This window comes from Falco biarmicus, chromosome Z (genome assembly GCF_023638135.1).
Source record: "Falco biarmicus isolate bFalBia1 chromosome Z, bFalBia1.pri, whole genome shotgun sequence".
Classification (NCBI taxonomy): domain Eukaryota; kingdom Metazoa; phylum Chordata; class Aves; order Falconiformes; family Falconidae; genus Falco; species Falco biarmicus.
Window position 1 is genome coordinate 57,561,755 of NC_079311.1, and position 21,183 is coordinate 57,582,937.

The window sequence follows — 21,183 nt, forward strand, 5'->3', positions numbered from 1 at the left end:
AATTCTGCTCAAGACACTGTTCTATCTTTTGAAACAAAATGGAAGATGTTTCAGCTGGAAGAACAAGCCATGTTGCGCATCACTCAGACGATGAAGCCTTGAAGAAGCATGAGGAACATCTGGATAAAATTTGTTGAAAGAGCATACAGAAATACACGCAGAAGGTTGTAGAAATCAATGTTAAGAAATATGAAATATTTTAAAAACAGACATTACTATGCTACTTGGAATTCTTAGCAGCTACCTTAAAGCCTTTATCTGAAAATCCGCTACCACTGAAAGTTTTTCATGGGGATGGAACAGTTTTTCTCCTTATCATCCTTCTGACATGGCATTAGACACACATGTCCAGCTCTATACATCTTTGTACATATTTGTCAAAAAGACCTGGTACACAGAATTTCACAGTCAGAATATGAAAATACATACAATGCTTCACCAAAGAGTTGGAAAATAAGAAAAAGAGATATTTTTGTTTGGTTGTTCAAAGCTATTTTTCACTATGTCGACAAAAGAGGCACCCTAAAGATCTGGGTTGGGGGTTTTTTTGGATAAACTTCTGGAAGCTCGTTGACAGCTAAGGATACCACTAGCAAGCACGAGGCTTTAAAGAACTATTTTCTATAGCACAAACAACTGAGGTCAGTCTGAGCTCTTCACACCGGGTCAGGGCCGAGCGGCTCCAGCGCCAGAGGACAGGGCTGCGGTTCCGAGACACGGGCATTTAGCTACCAGGAAGCAGCGCTGAGGTAAATTTCTGCATGTGGATGCTGAAAAGGCACAATGAAGTTACCCATCACCACCACACTTCAAGTAAACATTTCTGCGTTCAGTTCCTCCCAAAGGTCGGGTTTTTTGGAAAGGCGGCTTTTGAAAACCATCAGTCTTGTGGCACTTGTGTCACCTGCGTTACCAGGTTTCTGCCGAACGCTTAGTGCCGCGGGTTTGGCGGCCTCCACACAGCTCCGCGTGCCGTCCCATGGCCCAAAAGGGAAGGTACCAAGCTATGAATTCGACACGGTAGAATTTAACTAGGAAAAGTCTCCCGCACCGCGCCGTTCTCCGAGCCGTCTCCGGTTTTCTATCTCCGTACAAAGGCGAAGGAAAAGTCCCCCCGCAGCACCCCGTCCCTGCTCACGCTCCCCGCGGCGCCGGCCACCGAAGCCAGGGCCCCTCGTGGGCGCGTCCCGCCAGGGCTGTCCCCCGCCGCCCCGGGCCGTCCCTCAGCACGCCCCGCCACCCCCGCCTCGCCGCCGCAGCGAGCCCGGCTGCCGCCCGCCAAGGACCACCGACCTGCCGCAGCGCCGAGGGCCCTCCGGCTCCAGAGCACGCCTCGCCGCAGCACGGGGGCGGCCATGGCGCCGAGAGAGGACGCGAGCGGCGGGCCGAGTCAGGCCTGCGAGCGCTCCGCCCTCGGCCGCCTCCGGCGAGCCCGAGCACAAGATGGCGGCGGTGCTTGGCGGCCGCGGCCCGCGCATGGTGCGGGGGGCGGTGTGGCGCTCGGCCGTTCTCCCGCCCGCCGCGGGCTGCTGGGGCTGCGCGTCTGGAGGTACCGCGGGCTGCGCGGCGGGAGCGGGCGGCGCGGTGGGGCCGGGGCCCCGGGCTGCCTCCGGCTGGGCGCCCGACCGGAGCACTACAACTCCCGGCAGGCCTGGCAAGCGCCGCCGGCCTTGTGCTTGACGGGAGCTACAGTGCCTGCGGGGGCGCCCCTCTGGGCGCGGTGTGCGGCGGGGGCTGCCGGCGGGTGCGGAGCGGGCCCGTGTGTGCTGCGGGGGGCAGGCCGAGCTGGTGCGGCAGGATTGACCCGCGGGGAGGGCTGGCAGCAGCGGTATGCGGTGTATCCCGTGACTTGCAGCTGGCTGGATACCAGGCCTTAAAAGAACCGCACAGACACCGCTTTGTGAATGCATATTTACTCTTGAGAGGACGACAACGTTATCCAGACCCTGGGCTGCACCTGCTGGTTGTCACCAGCACCGCGCCGGGGCTTCAGGGGCTTTCAGGGGTGCATGGAAAGGTGTATGGTAGAGGGGTCCCCACTGTAGTCTCGTCTAGGCTCATGGCCTTCTGTGCCAACGCCAATGAAGTTTTGCTGGGCTACATGCTGTTAGACCACTTGGACACATGAAGGTGCCCCCTGCATGGTGGTCTGCCCAGCACTCTTCACTGACCTTCCTTTCAGAGGGCTGCACCCCATCTGAGGTAAAGCAGGTTGGATGGGCTAAGTTCTCCAGGATGACCTGCACCGCTTGCACACTCCAGCCATCATATCCATCTCCCTTCTTCTTCCTTGGAGGCTCTCTTACTTGGTTTTACACTCGTTTGTTTCTATAACACACTGAGGTATGAATTTAAGGCAGCAATAGATTTCAGCAAATTGAATTCACAATGGATGAAATTCTGCTGCCCCAGGCTCTCTGCTGACGCTGCCAGTGACTGTTGCATGTCCATGCAGCGTGGTGTACCTGTCCAACCCCAGGCACCAGCACAATTCCCACATCAGCTCTGGAAAGGCTTGGGACAGGGATGGTCTTTCGGTCTTAGATCAGCTGAGAATTTTCATGGAAGTAAATGACAGAGTAATCCAGGCCAGTTTTATGCTGGATGGAGTGTATTTGTTTCACCATTGGAACTGTTTCTGTCAGGTTTAATGGCTAAAGGTGCTATTTAATGGATTTTTTTCTTCAGATTTTATGAAGTGTGTCATTAGCATGCTTCACTTGCATAGAAAGCAAGTGTTTTTATTTGCACGGCCTGTTACGTTTTGCTAGGGAGATGCAGAAGGACAATAAATTACCTAACTCAGGTCAGTACTTGCTCTTTTCCTGTCATGATTAGAATCAGTCTTAAGAAGCCAAAAAATTAGAAGATTAGATAGTGACAACGTAAACTTATTACTGTGACACTGTTAGAAAAGCACTGGTTGCAAATAAAAATCTGCTGGAGAACTGGGTTTACAACAGTAGAAACTTCACAAATAGCATTTGCGTGACACTTTTGTTAAAGGAGCTTACAACACAGTACAGTTGAGGTCAGCACCCAAAGTTAATTTTTAGATTCTAGACTCAATGACTGTCTCACCTCTGATACCTGTACTGCATCAGAACTTTACTAGGTCTCTTGACTGTTGCTACTTTTGAAATAATAAGCTTTGTGGTTTTTTCCTTTTGTCTTCCTGCTGTGTTTGGAGCTTCCAGAATGATTCATTCTGCAATAATGAGGACATCACATGTGAGGAAAGGAAACTGTGCAACTAATGAATGTGGTGAATAAAGAGATGACAAGATAAATCATTATAAAAGCACGAAAGGGGAGAAAGACCTGGAGAAAGACCTTATTCTTGTACAGAATCCTTTTGTACCTGGGCTAGGTGGAGAGGAATGGTGTTTCTAGTTTTTTTCTTATGCACCTCCAATAAACACATACTTCATCTTTTTAACTCTGGAAAGCTGTGACATAGTGCTTGGGTTCTTTAGTCAACTACATGAACAACTGCAATATTGGCAGTCTTTTTTTTTTTAGTGTGATGCTGCCCGTGGTCCAGCATCACACAGTGATTAACAGCAGTAATTCATAAATGCAAAGTTCAATTGTATTAAAACAGTGTGACATAAAACTCAACCTTCCTTTTTCTTTCTTATGGTAGGGAAGCGATACCTGCTAACAGAAGATGATATAAAGTTACAAGAATTTCAGCAGATGAAAGTGGCAATTAGAAATGAAGTTCACGGCAATAAAGGTATTAGTACTTCATAATCAGCACTCTCAATTTTAGCAAGAGTCCTTGGAAGCAAGACAGAGTCATTATAACATGACACCAATTGACCCCATTTAAAGCAAGAGCTTTTGCCCTACTCTTGCAAATTTTTTGTTGTTAAAACTGGAAGATCTAAGACTTTGTGGAATGAAACAATATTGGTTATGCTGTGTTGGAAAAAAACTTTCAAGTATGCAGGGTGTTTACATAAGACCTGAAATCTTTGTGTCCTTGCTTTTCCAATTTTGTCAGATAGTCTAATAGAAAATACTGTTTCAGTCTATAAATGTTGCTTCAAATACATCATCAGCAGAGAAAGATAATACAAAGCTTAGTAGCTACGTAACTATCCAGGGAAGTCCTATGCCAGTAACTCTCTTAATCTGCTCTGTAAAATTACTTAGTTTATTTTTTTGGATTTTTTTCCTTTTACCTAACCTAAATTTTCAGTTGTACATTCAATTCCAGATGACATATGCTTATTCAGAATATGAAAAACAAAAAAATTCAGGTTTTCCAAACTAATGAATGAGCAAGATCCATGGATCTTTTTTCTCATGGAGGCTTTGTCATGCTGTTTTAAATATATACATATTCTTTTCGTTAAGGAAAATAATATATAAATATAAACATAAATCTGCCCTTAATATGTAATAAGAAAGGTTAGGTAAAACTCCATTTCCTGCACCTGTTTAATTACGTGCAGCCATTCTAGTGATACAAATTGGCAATCGTTCCAAAGGCTGTAGTTAATTTTAATTTTTTGTGTGTTGCAAGGGAGAGACAAATAATCAAATTTAGTTTTATATAAACCAGTCTTCTGAAACAGAGAGGGAGATAAAGTCAACATGACAGTTCTTTGATATTAAGTAAAAGTAGAATTTAATTTGGGCAGTGGTAAAGTGATAAAATTATTACATTTTGCTGTGATGATGTTGTACTTATATTGGGGCTTATTCATCCTGTACTTGAGATGCATTGAATTTATTGCTATGAGTCAATCACTCTTGCTAAAACAGGTGTGTAAAAGCCAAATAACTTGGCTTTACAGATCACAGGTTTTGTTTTGTACAAATGGTAGCCTCTGAGAACTGATGAAAATGTGCTAAGCACCTATTTGTGTGTATGTGTGCATGGTTTCTGTACTCAGTGTTTAGTCTAATAATTGAAAAATGAGAGTAAGTAATTAGGGTTAATAATAAACTTGGTTTAGAAATTGAAAAAGCAATAATAACTTACACAGAATATATAATAGCTATTATTTAGTATAGTTACAATGCAACTATGAACTGTAATAGTTATAACTACAGCAGTGAAACAGTTACCTACAGTTGAAAGATGAAAATAAATAATTAGGGCTAGTAATAAACATCGTTTAGAAGTGGAAAAAGCAGTAACTTACCCAGAATATGTAATGGCTGCTATTTGTTATAGTTATAATGCAACTATTAACTGTAACAGTTATACTGTTAACTACAGCAGTTAGTTACCTACAGTAATACAAATACAGTTCAGATCCCAGATGCTTTTTAAATTTCTGCACACCTTTGAACACATCCCAACTATTACATAGGTATACTTATGTATGTACATGCTTCTGACTTCACAGGAGTCAGCACTGCATCTCAAGTCTTAAGTAAGGACCTGTATTTGCATGTAGCAACAGATATGCATCCAGTAGCTGAATATATTGTTCGCTGGGGTGCTTACATGGCACCTGTTGTGTAGGTTACTAGCTTGCAAACGGTGACTCAGCAACTGCTACAAAAAAGTTCACTTCCCAGCCCAAGACATGATACACGTGATTTTAATCTTGTGTATGTCTGAATCAGAGGCTTGAGATCGCCAAATGAAGGACTTATCTTTGTGCTTGTTTTGTCTTAGGAAAATCTGCTGGAGAGAGAAACCTCTTTTTTGCATGGGAAGGGAAGCAACTCTTAAGTTTATGGCTACACGTAGAAATACAAAGATTATGTAGGAGACTCTTTGTGTTTGCATCAGTTGTGATCTTAAATCTTCTGTTAAGACTAGTGTTGAGTAGAAGTTCTTATGGTAATTTGAATGCTGAGTGAGTTCTGCTTGCTTGCTTGCTTTTTACAGTAAGAACCTAAGGCAGAAAATGTCACTTAACAAAACTTCCTTCCTCTTTAAAATTTTTTAATTACCCGATGTGTTCCATAACATACACAATGAAATAAGTCACAGTAAGCAACTGCTTGGTTTTCCAAGTCTGAGATGACTTCATGGGGACACCTAGACATGCTTGTCTGTGAGAAGCTTTATGCACTTTTCTTGGTGAGAAAACCAAGCTTTCTGCTTCATTGAATCTCCATGTTTCAGGTACCAGGTATGCAACATGGGTAATGGAATTGTCTATAGACTGCTGCTATAATGTTTTTTATTTTCAGATCCATATTTTAAAAGTATTAAAGAAAAACTAAAGCAAAATGGAATGATTCTCAAAAATGAATTAAAAAATTTGCTGCATTTATGTCAGACTTCATCTGATGTGGAACTAGCCAGAAAAGTTATTTACAGGTATTTTTAACAATCCAGGTAAAACTCTTTTCTGTCTTTATTTTTTTGCTTTTGGTAGGTTATCAGGTGATGTCTGCAGTTGAGAGCTTGCCCTAATTCAGTTGCTATATACATAGTTAATCCCTTAAATTATGGCTGTATTTTCATTTACTTGGGATCTTCCATACCTTCAAAGACTCAGATCAAAGGAGAGTCAAGCTGCAGGAGCAAAGTGGTGTCCTATTGTATGCAGATGAATGCGGAGCCACATAGAAATGTCATCTCGCAGCTGAGAGAGTAGTGTCTTCAGTGGCATTTTCCAGCTGAGACACGCCTGGTTATAAACTGGTCTGGACCCAGCAGTGGCAGGTCAGGAGGTTTTGTGAATGAAAGCCTTCCCAGCAATTACAGTGTAGGAGCTACAGAGAAAGAAATGAAATTTTTATCCGTATTTTTATCTTTTTATTTATTTTTTAGTGTAGGAGAGAAAAAGTGAGGTATTTTAGCAGGTACTGCTGCTAATATAGACTGTTGCAACTTCTTGTGCTATTACTGTGTGTACAGAAGGTAAAGTAGCTGGGAATTTTCATGGCAGAGATCCCATTCTATTACTAATCCAATGCAGGTTACTTCATTGGAAATAGACGATATTACATATTGCTAGTTAATTTATTCTTTTAATCAAAACAATTTTTTTTTCCATAAAATTAACCTTTTGTTATCTAAATGTCATTGGCTGGTGCAGATGGAGAACTGTCATTGCCCATACAGATCTTTCTGTCTGTTTAAAGCTTTTTTCTCTTGATAGATTTCATGCCCTTGTGTGATTAACTTTTTCTAATCTTTCTATTAGGTACCACAAACAGAATGGAATCACAGCCTTACATAATTTTAAATTTGGGCCCCTCTTTATGAGGCTATGTTATGAGCTGGACCTTGAAAGGCCTGCAGTAGAACTTATTAAAGATCAGGTAATTCCCCAATGTATTTTGAAGATACTATTGTCATTATTATTAGTCCAGTATGACTAATTGGTATGCTACACATGAGCCTTGTATGAGCTTGCAGACTAGAAATACGCATGTTGCAGTAGTAAGGATGTCTATGACATTAATGTTAGTATACAGATTGCATGGTTTGTGTTTTAAAAATAGCAAAAAAGTAATTAAAATTAAATGCTAGTTTGACTGATAACTTTATTATTGTATTTATGTATATTTGTATAATTTGAATAAAAAGTACTGATCAAAAAATAAGTCCTTGAATGAACACAGGTGATGCATGTTTTCCTGCATCCTGTGTTGCATTAGATCATTCTTGGAAATGAATACTTCTGAGATTTTATGTAGTAGTCCTCTGAAATCCCTTGGGTTATTTGCACCAACAGATTTATCACGTTACTCTGTACTGAAACTCCCTCTGAACCCTGTATAATATTCATCAGCTCAGGAACTTGGCCATTTTAGTGCTGAAGAAACTTAAGGACTGGTTTTTGAACATCTGTAAAATGCTGTGTGTGCTATTATGACAAGATACTAATCATGCTTAGTGTATAATAAAGAAATTCTGTGCAAAAAAGTTATGTCTTCAAAAATCTCTGTCAGACAGTGCAAAGTCATCTCTGTGATGTTAATTCTTTAAGGCACAAGATATGCTTAGCCAGAAATGGGAGTACTTGGGCTACTATTCTTAAATTAGGCACGTGTAAGAGGATGTGTGGTTTTTGTTTTGGTTTGGATTTTGTTGGGGGGTTTTTTGATTGATGTTTATGTCATTAAGACAGGTCCTGCAGTACTTGCAGGACTTAGTAACTGATGAATAGTAAGTACAGTACCACTTCTTGAGACTCCACTGTAGAAATTTACACTTAATGCCTCTGGCATTTTATTTGGCTGTTTCCAACACACAGTGTGATTGGAATGGAATGTAAAATATACTTGCGCTTTCTTCTCCTACTCTGTTTGTCATCACTCCATTCCTTGTGTTGATCTGTTCCTCATTTGATACTGTGATGAGCAAAAAAATGCTTTCAGTTTCATGATGGTGGTATTTTACCCCAAAGATACTGTTAATCAGCTGCAAGCTGTATTTCTGCTGAGCTTTTGGAGTTGCCATTAGTTGACTTCTGCTTTCTTTAACGTAGAGGTCACAATCTGTCATTAAAAAAAAAATCATAGTGGGAATCTCTGGGAAATTTCTGTTTCATTTTAGTAAGCTTTTGACCATGATGAGTCACTGGTATTTGAGAAGTCACTTGACAGAGTGAAAGTCAGGGAACCCGTGGAATTAAATGTTGAACTTGTGAAGATGGGGCTTATTCCAGCAGGAAGACCTGCTAAACGCGGTGCATGGGAAAAACGCTCACTGTCCTAGCTTTCTTTACACTTCCTCTGTTTGTATGTTTCTTCTCCAGAATTTGCGTGGTTTTTTCTCAGAAAGTACATCATTCCATATTTTGATGACTATGTTGTTTAAAAAGGGCCATTTTGAAAGTAAGTATTGTGTTTGCTAAGGCAAATGCATTTTGAGAAGGATGCTTCTCACTGTAAGTCTGTGTGTATATAAATATATATCTTTTTCATGAACATTGCTGATGGGTTTATGGGTTTAGAAGGCCAAACATCATGTAAATCAGTGTAGATGTAAATGAGCTGTACTGTAGTGTGTAATAAAAAGAGGGCTGTATTTGTTTTATACTTCCAATGCTATTCTTACCATTCCTAGTTGCACAGAGTTGTGATTGTCCAGGGAGGCTTTTTTCCTAAACCCTCTTCTCTGAAGGCTTAACTTCTCTTTGGTTTGTAATTTCCTATAGCTTTTTATTTTCTTTATTCAAAGTTTGGTTTACGTGGGCTTTAGAACAGTAAGTTCTTCAACAGGTTTCTTGGCAGTTCTGCATTTGTGTCAAAGCAGGGAAGCGTACCCCTTTTCATTTGATAACAAAACCAGATGTTCTTGATCTGTTTTACTAGTGTGCCCACACAGAGTAGCTACTGCAATATTTAGGTCAAATGCTTCACATCAGTTTGGCCCTTTGTGAGGGTAAGGGGGAATTATCTGACCTGACTCAAAAGACTTTTCATGAGAGAATCTTAAATTGAGTGTGGAGTAAGCTTTTCAAGCAAATCCCTTAATTTGAATTTTGTTGAACACGCAGCTCTTTGTCTCTTGACATGTGGCAAATTTAAGTCCAATAGTTGTCCTAAAAGTTGAGACTGATCTACTGTAAAAATAATTAGATCAGAGCCTAAAGGCAGTGTTGTGGTACGGTGTGTGTACTGAGGAGCTGTTAGTTTACCTAAAATGGTGGAAGCTTTGATCAAGCTTGCTTCCTGAGCAGCTAGGAAGAATGGCAGTGGCTTTGTCAAGTATCTGATTTTTAGATTTGTATGAAAATTATAGAACAAGCCAGACACAAATGTAGATAGAAAATCTCCATGCTGGGAAGAAATATTTACGTCCAACTGACCCTAAATTAAACTTTTAAAAATGTATTAACTTCCTAAACAATAAACAGATTTCAGTTTACATTCTTACTTTAAAATAGAATTACTGAGCTCATACTATGTTGAAATTATTTTTTTTTTCAGTTACTAAATGTACAGCCTTAAATTTCTGAAGAGAGTAACACTAATGTATTTTTGATAGGTGCCTTGGAAATTCTGGTAGAAATGAAAAAACAAGGTATACCATTCAACAAAGAAACCTACCTACTTGCATTTGCAATATGCTACAAGTTGGTAAGTATTTTCATATTACATTATGAAAAACTACTTGAAATGCCTTCTCTGTGTCTTCCTTCTTTTTGGATTTTAAAATTTATGTATGTTCCCAGTCATGATTTCTTACCTACTGCAAACATTTTAGACATATTTAAGTCTTAACTTGCTTCATTTTCCATGATACAGTGCACATAATATAGCCTCCCATACAAACTAATGTTGCAAAGCAAATCTCAAAAAAATTACATGGACATAAGCACTAAGGGACAATTTGATACAGCCTTTGATTAGCTGATGGTGTTCTTTCTCTGGGATCTTTGCATCTCTTCAGACTATACTCTGTGCTTCAGCCTCAATATTGGTTTTATAGCCTGACTTCCTTAAGAGGCAAGGCATATATATATATATTCTGTTTGTCAAACATCTCCCATCCATTTCTCCCCTCGCCCTCCAAATAACCTTGAGCCCTTCCTGTTATTGCACTAAAATTTGACAAGGATTAGAATTCTTAGAAGTAGGCTGTTCCTACATGCCTAATGAAAATGGGCAGCTGAGTAGATAAAAGAAACCTAAACTAATGCTTTCAGTGAGAAACAGGCAGCCCCTCAAGTTTAACTGTGTTTTTAGGTTAGTGAAAAAGGAGTATAGACACAGTAAGAAACTAGGCTACATGTGTTCTACGAGTGTTTCCTTGGAGCTGTTTCCCTTTTGTAACAAAGTGAGACCTACAAACTTTTTTATTTTGATCTTCCTCTCCAGATGTGAATCAATTCTGTACTTTGAAATACTAACTTAGGCCCTTCCCAAACTTAGAAGGAAACTCTTCTTCAATTTCTCTGTTTTTAGAAAGCAAGACACTACCTGAGAAAAAATACACCTCTGAACTTCCTCAGACTTCTCAGTTGACCATACAATGAAATCGAGTACATACGTGATAAGAATGAGTTGGCCTAAAATGGTAACTCAGCAGTAGTTGGTGTGGTGCTTCTGAAATTCTCAGTTCTAATGAGTCAGGGCTGCCTTTAGGTCAGGGGAAATAGAAACAGCCGTGTGGCTTTGGTGTTTGAAAGTGGGGTAGTAGACAGAGCTGAGAGCAAGCTGTGGAAATTGTCTGCCAGTAAAAACAGCTAGAGATTGATGGTTACGGTCTCTCAGCTTATTTCCATGGCCTACTGCCAGAAGTCTTCGATCCATGGCATGTGCAATGGGAAGAGGTCTTTGAGACTTCTGTTTTCTACTGCTTCTCACCCTACCCGTGTTTTCAATAGAGAATATGGCCCATCATTACTTTATTAGCAAATTGATAAAAATAAAGGCGGAATGATTCTAAACTGTCACCCTGTTGTTTTAACAGCCACAATAAATTTGTGGGGGTTTTTTTATTAAAATAAAATACTGTCCATCAGGGAATAAGCTGTAGTAACTCTTTAAGCACTGGAGAAGATTAGGTGGAGCTCTTTCAAAAGCTTACTTTGTTGATTCAGCTGTTAGTGGTAGAAGGAGAAACCATGAAGCTCAAAGGTGTATTTACTCATGATGCAACACAAGAAACTTCAGGAAAAAAAAAACTTGAATGGAAATATCTTCAAGGTGCACTACCTAAATACTGGAAATAATGGTGCTGGTATCATGAAGAGCAGTGCTGGATTTTTACTAGGTTAATTCTTGGTTACTTTTGAATAGCTGTGCTGGAGACCGGTACAGAAAAATGTACACAAGGCTTAAAGCTTATATTATTTTTAGTGCAGAAACAAAGGAATTAAATGTTTCATCTTTGTACAGAAGTGTTTTAGAGGTCAACTCTAAAATTCTTCTGGAATGTTTTAAATCATTGTAAGGCACTGCTGTCCTCTAAGGTAACAAATGGTCCTTCTTTATGTGCAGGAAAAGGATATAGGCCTTTTGATGACAACAAATTATTTATGTAATAATCAATCTTCTGGTGGTCAGAATGTTTCTAATTGTCAAAGAACACGTTTTAAGTCACAGTTTTTTTGTGTGGTTTAAAAGGTATTTTTACAAGCTGTGCAGACCATGCAGCAGTGGCATGGAAAAGCATTCCTTGAACACCCAAAGGATGACCCTGTCCCTTAAATCATGGCAAGTATTTTGCAGGAATGACACTTTGAACAGTAGGAGCTGAAATCAACACCAATTAGCAGGAAGGAATATGGAGACTCTTATCCATATTGGTGGTACCAGTTGTTACAAAATCTTCTTGCTGCCAGCTTTTAAGTTTGACACGTATTTTTGTTTGGGGTCCAGTCAGCTCAAATCATAATTTCCAGTGTGAGGAGCATTGCTTTTGAGAGTTGGTGATATGTGAGAAAACACGCAGGTCATTGGCTTTTATGATAGAATTCTATTGAAAATAGTGCCAGCAATAATGGAAGCTGTGTGCATTTCTGGCAAATGTCTAAGCTATCATATTAGAATATATAATTTGGAAATGTCTTGCAAGATTTAATCTGCAAGAGAGGCTAAAAATTGCTGAACGTTCAAATTTGCATATACACAGATTTCTGTAGTGTAATGGTGCTGAGTAATTCAGTGTTTAGAAAACATTGATTTTTATTAACTATCAAATGTAGCTTTTAGAATAAAGTAAGGACAAAAAATCAGCTTTCTTCCTGATTTGGGAGTCATTGCAAAGTGCAAAGGCAAGTGTCTTCTGGTTTTAGCATGCTGCTAGGGTGTTTTATCTCTTGTAGAAGCCAAAACAGTTAGGGTAAGGTGTCGTTGCTAAAATAATGTAAGTTATTTTTACTCCCTTTTGAACTCTCTGGCTTTGAATATCTTATTTTGATGTGTTTTTCAAGAAGTACTACACAGAATCTGCTTGGTTGGATTCAGGTGTGGATTACTTTGGTTATCTTAGGGTATGTTGACTTCTTAATGCCTTCTTAATGTGATTGCAATTGCCTACAGTCCTTTCAGGTAACAAGAATAACAAGTGCAACTTAGATTTGAAATTTCTGTGCAGGACAACCTGGATTCTTGCAAAATCTGTGCGAAACTGCTTGAAGAAGCACAGCTAAAAGGTGAAACATTACCTCCACAAGTGTTATGCTTTGCTGTGGCAACTGCTCTGAAGCGGGTACGGTACCTTTTGTTTGGTTTGTGCCTGCATCTCTTAGAGTTTTATTGTAGTAAGGTACTCAATGAAAGGAAGCTAACACAGAGGAAGCATAACTGATCTATGTAATAACTTCAAGTACTAGAACTTGTAGACCCTCAAAAGAGTAGGATTATAGACAAATCCTACATGTGGAAGTGAATGTGGAAGTTCTTAAATCTAAACATATGTCTTGAGTCTAATGCACAGGCATTTTGTGCTAGTGACAATGCCATGTAGAATATTTTTAGAAAATAAGAGTTGGGCCAGCAGGTTAGATGTAACCATGGGCCAAGTCCTGCAGATACTGCTTTTTAGTGATGCTTTCCTTCAAATATAATTAAAATGACAGTTTAAAATATTTGCACAATCATCTCATTAAAATGTTTATCTTGGGAGGCAAACTCAAAGGCTATGATGGGTATTGCCCTACTGCCTGGGAGATGGCCTGTCATTCTCCACATGTTTCTTCAGGGGAAGGTGTTCATATACCTCATGTACCTAAGCACTGATATGAAGAGGCTCTGAGGCAGTACAGGGTGAAAGACTGAGCAGGCGAATAAGTTGGGAAGTTCTAAAGTCTAGCATTTCCTCTGTTGTTAATCTGTGTGTATACAGCTTGAGGAAATTCTGAACCTTCTCTGAAGAGAGGTCAGAGGCACTGTAAGAGCTAACATTTTGATGTTGTTCAAGTATTTGAATGAATGAAGTAGAATTGCTAAAATTTTCGTATGCGCTCTTGGTTTTTTTGCACTGTCTCTTTGAACAGAGGCACTGAACAATAGCATCGTTGAAATTAATTTATTCGTGTGCATGATGGCATGACAGGGCTTCTCATTGGCGTTGAGGTTAAAAAACAAAATCTCTGTGTCTGAAACAACTTGAAATATCCTTGATGCTGCTGTTTTATGCAAAAATCAGTTAAAATTCTTGTTTTGCAAACAGAATAACGCCCCGCATTACACTTTACTGTTTGTTAAGCTGCATGTTCTTTGACAGTACATCTTGCTGTGAGATGTTTCTTGATCCCAAGTAACAGTGCTTGGTCTAGTAAATGTCACTGTAACATTTACTGTGTATACAAATCAGTTGATGGCATAGATACAGTACTGTAAATGTGTATGCCCAAAATGTTAAAAGCGCTGGGCAGACAAATACCCACATTAACATATGCTGCACTTCATTCAAGTACTCTGATATGTGCCAAACCGAGCATGCGTGTAAATCTTTTCTCTTTTAGGTGATGTCATGTTCGGTGTTGGTTACATGCTTCCTTTCCCTGCTGATCTGAGGCAGGGAGCACTGCCTGATGTGCTAAGGAGCTGGATGATATGGGAACCCCAGTGTGGGCTATTCCTTTGACAGGCTGGATGCTGTTTGGAGTTTATGGGTCTTGTTGAAGGGGTTCTAGATGCTAGTTTGTGATTCCTTGAAAAATCGTGAATGACTATTGTTTTTCTTGAACTTGTATTGTGGAAGTGTGTCACGTGTAACCATATTTTTTTATTATTTATAATTCCTTCCTAGAATGATGTAGTGCAAGCCAAATTGTATTGTTCCCAGATTATGAAAACAGAGAACAAACTATACAATAATCTTAAAGTAAGTATGCTTACTTTGTAGTAGAATCTTGCAAAGAAGTATGCTATGCTGGACAAAAAACTCCCATGTGCAAAGTAAGAGAAGGCCAGCTTCTAAGTAGCACAGGCATGTATCAGTACTGTTCCCGAGCTTGTTTTTTGAGCCAACCCACAATTTCTGTCAGTTGCATGAGTTACATTCTGAATTGTTAACATGCTCCCCCCATTATTTAAGATCACTTCTTACCATAGATGGGAATGGACAGTAGACCAGTCCTACCTCTTTGAGTATAGGCCTATGAACATTTTTTAATTATGTCATTGTAGCTTTTTGCTTTCTCACTGTAAGAGATTTCAAAAAACACAGCTCCAAGTAAATGCCTTGCTTAGGTGTGCCCTGCCCACTTCAGACCTCCTTCAGCCCTACGAACCTTAACCACATATGTACATACAACAATTTTTTTCTTTAATTGCATGGTCTACAACCTGAGAAAAAGTGAAACCTGCAGAAAACACTGCATGTGCCCTGTAAGTGACTTCTCTAAGCTATAGAAAAAACCACTTTATTTAAGAACAGCTAATGCAGCTCCATCAGAGGAGCTCTGCCTCCAGGCTTACCCTTCCTTTGCAGGTCCCATCTGTGACAAAAACCCAAACCTCTGTGGAAACTGATCATTCCTTCTGCTTTATTTGTGATTAGTGGATTTTCATCAGCACAGCATCTAGAAATGTATTTTGTCCTGCTTTGCTTCATGTCTTCCTCAAACACTTGTTTTTTTAAAAAAATTGCATTCTGTTGAGAAGTGCTATTTGTGTGGTATGGTTTGTTTTATTTTTAAGGTTCTTGTCCAGCTCAGATCTGGTTTGCTAGAAGAAGTAATAAAGACATTAGAAGCAGCAGTGGAAGAAGATACTCCTCCCTTTGTGAAAAAGATCAAGTTTTCTGAGCAGGTGGTAAGTATACCATAATAAGAGGAGGTCCACAGTGCTCGGCTGAGCCGTGATGATGGTGGTTCAGCTACAGAACTTCAGGTGCCTGAGTTCACCCTACTAAAGTTGTTTGGGTTCTGATGCATTCAGATGCCAAAGCAGCTGGCTGGCTTTCTGCACTGTTGGACAAAGCACTTAGCTGTCCACTTTCTTTTTTTTACTGTGGATATTGCTTTTATAAGCTCAAATTTCATCTGAATGTACATGAAGCGTTCCCTAGTGGCATTAAATAATCCCTTGCCTTCTATGCTATTGTCATTTGATGTAAAAATGAGATTAAAGTTCTGATCACAGCAGTATTGTGAGGTTGCTAATATTTGCAAAAACCTGTTATGCTATAGAGGGAAGTGTGATATGGGAAGTCATAGCTTTTCTATTTTACTATATTTTACTGTAAAAAAATAGTTTTGACAGTATTGATCACCAAGAAGGCTTCCTTCGGAGCACATATGTGCTATATGTAGTTTCAGCTTGGCAGCATTCCTGTGGCTTTTCCTGAAACTTACTGGTATATTAGTCTTGAACATGTCTACAGAACATGATATTTTAAGACTGTGTTAATAATTAAATACTTAGCTTTTCACTGCTGCCTATTAAACAAAATGAATAACTGATATGTAAAATAACAAACGCCATAGAAGGAGGGTGTATCTTTCAAAATGTAGCCCATGTATATTAACTGCTATGTTGAAAAGAAAAAAATTTAATCATCATTTCATTTTGTAAATTTATTGCAAGAAATGTTGCTTGTGTCAGTGTTGTATTTTGATTTTTTTTGGCAAATTTGTGACCGTTCCTAAGAAGACTAAGCATTAGCGCTAACCCATTCATTCCACAAAATGTTATTGATCAATAAAGTTTTTAAGGAATTTACTTATACTTGAGCTTGTGCTCTTGTGTATGGCATACAGAACTTCTCAGTGTTACATAGTCTGACTTCTTGTACATATAGTGTGGTACATAATAATAATTAGAATTGTGCTGATCTGGAAAGTAGATTCCAGGAAGCAATTAAGTTTCCTGGGTTTAAATAGAAAATAATTGTCTTAGTCTGTACTAGGACTGAAAATAGGACTATGCAACTTTGAGGAAGTTTTAAATCTAATAAACTCTAATAGGTATCAAGTGTATTTCCACCATTGTCTGGTGATATATAATGTGTGCTGCATCAAATCCTCTTCTTATGAGTCATTGCATTAACCACGTATCTTACTGTATTTTTTTTGTTGTTTGAATGATTGCTGGTCTTCAGTATGGTGGTTGAATGAAATTTTCCTTTGCTAACTGTAACAGTGTCATTTTCTCCTCCTTAGCTGGCTATGGTTAGAGAAAAGATGGAAGAAACCCCTGACCTTTCTGCCAAATTAGGAGATACTTACGTGAAACTACAAGCTTCAGGACAGATAACCATGTGCACACTGGAGGACATGCTTTTCCAGATTCCAAGTTCAAAGAAGACCCTTGCAAAATTTTTAAATCAGAAGCAACAGGGCTATCAGGCTGTTAAACCACTTCGGTCAAATCTATTGTTAGAATAGTGCAATATTTGATGGCAAACTGAACTGCTGTTAGCATCTCTTAGAAGCCAGGTTCAAATAAAATGTCTTCTCACCTCCTCCACAATAAGCAATTGTTGAAGTTGTTTGTGTGAAACCACATTTTAAATCAGATCATGTAGCTTCCATGTTTCAATTTTGATGCTAATAAAAAAAACATGACGGTGGGCGTTTGTGTGTTGTTCAGAAATGGAGTGATAGAACTAATTTGAAGTTTTTCCTCAGGCACATAAAGCAGGATTTTCCTATGCTAAATGTCCTGATGGAAGTGAGCAAAATAGTATGCATATCTGACCTGACATCTGTGGTTCATGAAAAGAAAATTCAGTCTTCATCAGATGTAATGTTGTGACTGAAAGGATAGATGCAGCACTGAGCCCAGATAAAAAGAGTATGGAAGTGCTTTAGCTGTTGATTTAAATTCTGTACATCTCAAGAGAACTAGAGAGCAAGCATCTTTTAATCCCTTTACTATCTTTTCCTTTAGAAGCAATATATTAGTATGTTTTTTCATGTCAAATGGGATCATGGACATGCTATGGGAGGTAGCATGGTAACCAGCTGATCGTTTACGCACTTGAAGGAGATTCCTGAACAACAGTCGGAGTCTTAGAGTGGCCCTACATATTGCTTCCTTGAAATTTTCTGATATTAGGCCTCCCAGGACAAGCAGATCTTGACATAATGCAACCAATTCCTAACAAGTTTCTTAGAGCAAGTACGATCACTTTTTTGGAGTAGAATTACATATCAGCTGCATAATTCACTCACATGTAGAGCAAGTGATCATGAAAACAGTACAAAGAAGCTTCACATTGACCAAGCTTTAATGACTCCAGGCCAAACGCGCTTGGTTCTGGTAATAATGGGTATAATGTAACTATGGGTCCTGTATACCCAAAAAATCCTTCTCATTCACCATCCAGAATAAAAGGAACTGGAAGCAGCTATACCTTGGCTGGCACTCAGGCACTTTTGGTTTATTTCTGCATACGAAATACGACCTTGTTGACACAGAACTTCACAGTCTTGTGAGCGAGTACAAGACAAGGTGGAGGCCAGCTTGGTACTCTCCAGGTTAGGCCACCTTATCTTTCCTTTGGCTTCTGTTCTTTTTATTTTTTTATATTGTCTCCACACCCCCACACCCCACCACATGAAGTGACTGTCGGAACTCAAAGGATTCTTTCTGGAATTAATCTGTGCATGCTGTGTGAAACTTTGTTGAAGCCACTGGGTCACTGAAGAAACAAGAATCCATTCATGCAGATACACATCTTTAGTCTTCAAAGCAAATGTGGCTAGAGCAGGTCAGAGGTTTCCTTCTGAGGCTGTTAACGCTGTAATTCATGTAAGTGAACAATAATTTTGAAGTGTGTCACATTTTTGTGAAGTGCCAGTATGCACAGTTATGAGTGCTTGCATAGCTCCAAGTAAAAGTGTGATGATGAGATGCACATGTTTGTTTTTATCTGAATTGGTTAGGTTCCTGACTGAGGCTCTACCCACCTGCAGCTGAAGTAGTAACTTCTGTTACAATTGTCAATATAGCTGCTTTTTTCCGTTCTTTGTTCCTCGATTGCTTATTTTCGTGAAGCTGATTTACTCAAGCTTACTAAGTTGATGATTTGTTTTAAAGAAACACCATTTCTTTGCCTTGAGAGAAAAGGGGAATGCCCTTTAAGTAGGAATACTTCAGTAGAAGAAAGAAAATTCAGACAATTAAACATTAGAATATTGAAGGTTGCTCTGTAGGTGGTGTAGAAAACTGGTATCATCATCCTTCCTTAGGAAAAAAAGGTAGGAGAAAAGAGCAAGTTCTAACATTTATGCAGCTGATTTCAAACGAAGTCTGAGTTGTTTCATGTAAGTCACACAGAGGCTTGTTAATCGGGAAAACTTGAATTTGAATGTGTGTTTATAAATCTACTTTTTGGTGTGTCAAGGTTGTGAGCACACAGCCTTTTGTGCAAAAGAGTCTTCAGCCATGTGCTTAGTTTACTGTATTTAGGTGTGGTTGGCTTTTAGTTTCCCAGCGCCCAAGATCAGGGAGCCAGACTTGTCTAAAATTAAGCAAATACTTAGGGATTTTGCTGGGTCAGAGTGGCTGGAATGTCAAGAGCTGAGTTACCAGCGATCATTTCTTGGAGGCAGCCTCAGAGAATAGGATGTGCAGTCAGTAGAATAATTTTGCTTTGTTTATGCAGAGTTTTATGCTCAAGGATGAGCCTGGAAATTAAAGTGAAGCCAACGCTGTTCCATTTTTTTTTTTGTCTTTGTTTCTGAACAATCTGGGAAAAAAAGAAGGCCTTTGCATTTCAGGGTGAATCCCTGCATTTTTTTCCCCCCAAGGTTTCGCTGCAGTAGACTCATGTAGGAAAAGCTGCTGAACGCTTTACGTAGTAGGTGGCTCCGATGAGGACCTGAGGGCTCTTCCGGGCACCGTGATGTGGGAAGGGGTTGCTGCTCACCCTGCTCAAATACCCTCCCCGCAGCGAAAGGAGGTTGGCGCGGCACTGCCCGCAGCAGCTCTCCGCGGGCGGCAGGGGGCGCCCGAGCTCGCGCTTTCCCACCGACGCCATTTGCAGGGGCGGCCGCCGGCGGCCCGGCCTCCCCCGGCGGGGCAGGGCGCGGCGGGCACCGGCTGCACGCCCGGAGGTCTGCGGCGTTGGATTTGAAACCGAGCGCGTGCATTGCAACAGCTCACCCTTGCCGGTGATCACAATGCAGTTTTTACAGTATTCTGTGGAAATACTGGTGGATGACCTGGGAGACAGGCTGTGGATGTTAGTTCTGGTACACCAGTGGCAATTGTAAAGGCTTACTTTGCTATACATTTAAGAGAAAGTTGGGCAGCTCTTCCAGCTTGAATGGTGAAAGCATTCATTTTTACATTCACATGGGATCTGGACAGTGTGCAGTCTTCAAGGAACTGGTGTTCCTCTGCTGTAGTTGCTTCTGCTTTTCTCCATGAGTTAATACCTCTTTCATATTTCTTTCCACAAGCATCTTGAGTCTTGGTAAAGAAGGCTCACTTCCTCTGTGCTTCTCCCAAGTTAATTTTCTGCTTAAAAAAAAAAAAAAAGATGAAAGGCTTAGTCATTGCAGGGGATCTCAGGAATGCTTGCAGTCCTCAAGAAGAGTGTTGACATATTTCACGCACCTTCTACACAAGTTTAAATAACTTTTGAAACATAGACTTGCCGTAACTTTATAGTACTACGGGAAGTAGTTGACCTATACTGTATAGGTCTAGAGCTATTCAGCTTTGGGTTTGTTTGGATTTTTTCTCAGGGTTGTTTCAGATCGCATCCTTCTAAAAATTTTACTGGAAAAAAAAGCAGAGGCTTGTTTGTTTTAAAGCTACGTCTGTTGTGGCTGCTTACATGCCTTTGTGCTGCCACATACTCCTTCACAAGTTTATTAAAAGTAAATGCTGCTCATACACCCTCTTCCTTCTCTGCTTCTTTTCTTCTGCTGCTTACGGACAGCATTTTGAACTCAGCGAATGTCTGATCATCTGCTCCCCTTCCAGGCTACTTTTTAAGTCACCTTATTTTCATCTGATAAATTTAAGCAGAGAGAGGGACTAGAAAGGCTTAAAACTACTACTGGTACTGGCCCTAGGTTTTGTAATGTGAAATATGATGCTGTTTTCATATCAATCTTTGCTTGTTGTTTTGAAGATAGTTGACTGAAGACCTTCAGGAGCTTTTGTTTTGTCTTTGCTCAGTGCAGTTGTCTGGACAACCTAATAATTCCAGCATGTACAGTGAAAACAGAGATAACCTGACTTTAACTCCCCAAGCACAAATACTGGTTTTTCCAAGTACTGATGCTCTAACTACAAACCCTTTTGTATACTGCCAGGTAAGGTCAGCTCCCAAGTCCCTATGCCAAGCAGCAACTCAAAATAAATGCAGGAGCACTGACAACAGAGGAAAGA

The 21,183-nt window shown here is 40.0% G+C and overlaps 2 protein-coding genes across 3 annotated transcripts in view; one reads left to right on the top strand and one right to left on the bottom strand.

Annotated features, from left to right (window-relative positions):
* MRPS27 (mitochondrial ribosomal protein S27) overlaps positions 1 to 1,429 on the bottom strand; it is a 46,494-nt gene extending 45,065 nt beyond the window's left edge. Inside the window, exon 1 of the mRNA XM_056323675.1 lies at positions 1,294 to 1,429. Within this exon, the coding sequence (XP_056179650.1) occupies positions 1,294 to 1,357 (64 nt within the window). The 5' untranslated portion in view covers positions 1,358 to 1,429. The remainder of the gene's footprint in view (positions 1 to 1,293) is intronic.
* Positions 1,423 to 19,498, top strand: PTCD2 (pentatricopeptide repeat domain 2). 2 transcript variants are annotated; one of them, XM_056323678.1, is made up of 10 exons: positions 1,423 to 1,549; positions 3,647 to 3,739; positions 6,166 to 6,295; positions 7,128 to 7,245; positions 8,688 to 8,766; positions 9,923 to 10,014; positions 12,980 to 13,093; positions 14,639 to 14,713; positions 15,532 to 15,645; positions 16,995 to 19,498. In XM_056323678.1, exons 1-10 carry the CDS (start codon positions 1,444 to 1,446, stop codon positions 17,217 to 17,219), a joined length of 1,146 nt encoding a protein of 381 aa, XP_056179653.1. In that variant the 5' UTR covers positions 1,423 to 1,443; the 3' UTR covers positions 17,220 to 19,498. The 2 variants fall into 2 exon arrangements, with proteins under 2 accessions (XP_056179653.1, XP_056179654.1); XM_056323679.1 differs by lacking the exon at positions 12,980 to 13,093.
* The last annotated feature ends 1,685 nt before the right edge of the window (positions 19,499 to 21,183 follow it).

Bases quoted from the DNA above. Each gene is read 5' to 3' on its own strand.
- PTCD2 (XM_056323678.1), top strand. From the start codon at position 1,444: ATGGCGGCGGTGCTTGGCGGCCGCGGCCCGCGCATGGTGCGGGGGGCG. The intron at 7,246-8,687 runs GTAATTCCCCAA...TTTCTTCTCCAG, and splicing joins TAGAACTTATTAAAGATCAG to AATTTGCGTGGTTTTTTCTC. The intron at 15,646-16,994 runs GTAAGTATACCA...TCTCCTCCTTAG, and splicing joins TCAAGTTTTCTGAGCAGGTG to CTGGCTATGGTTAGAGAAAA.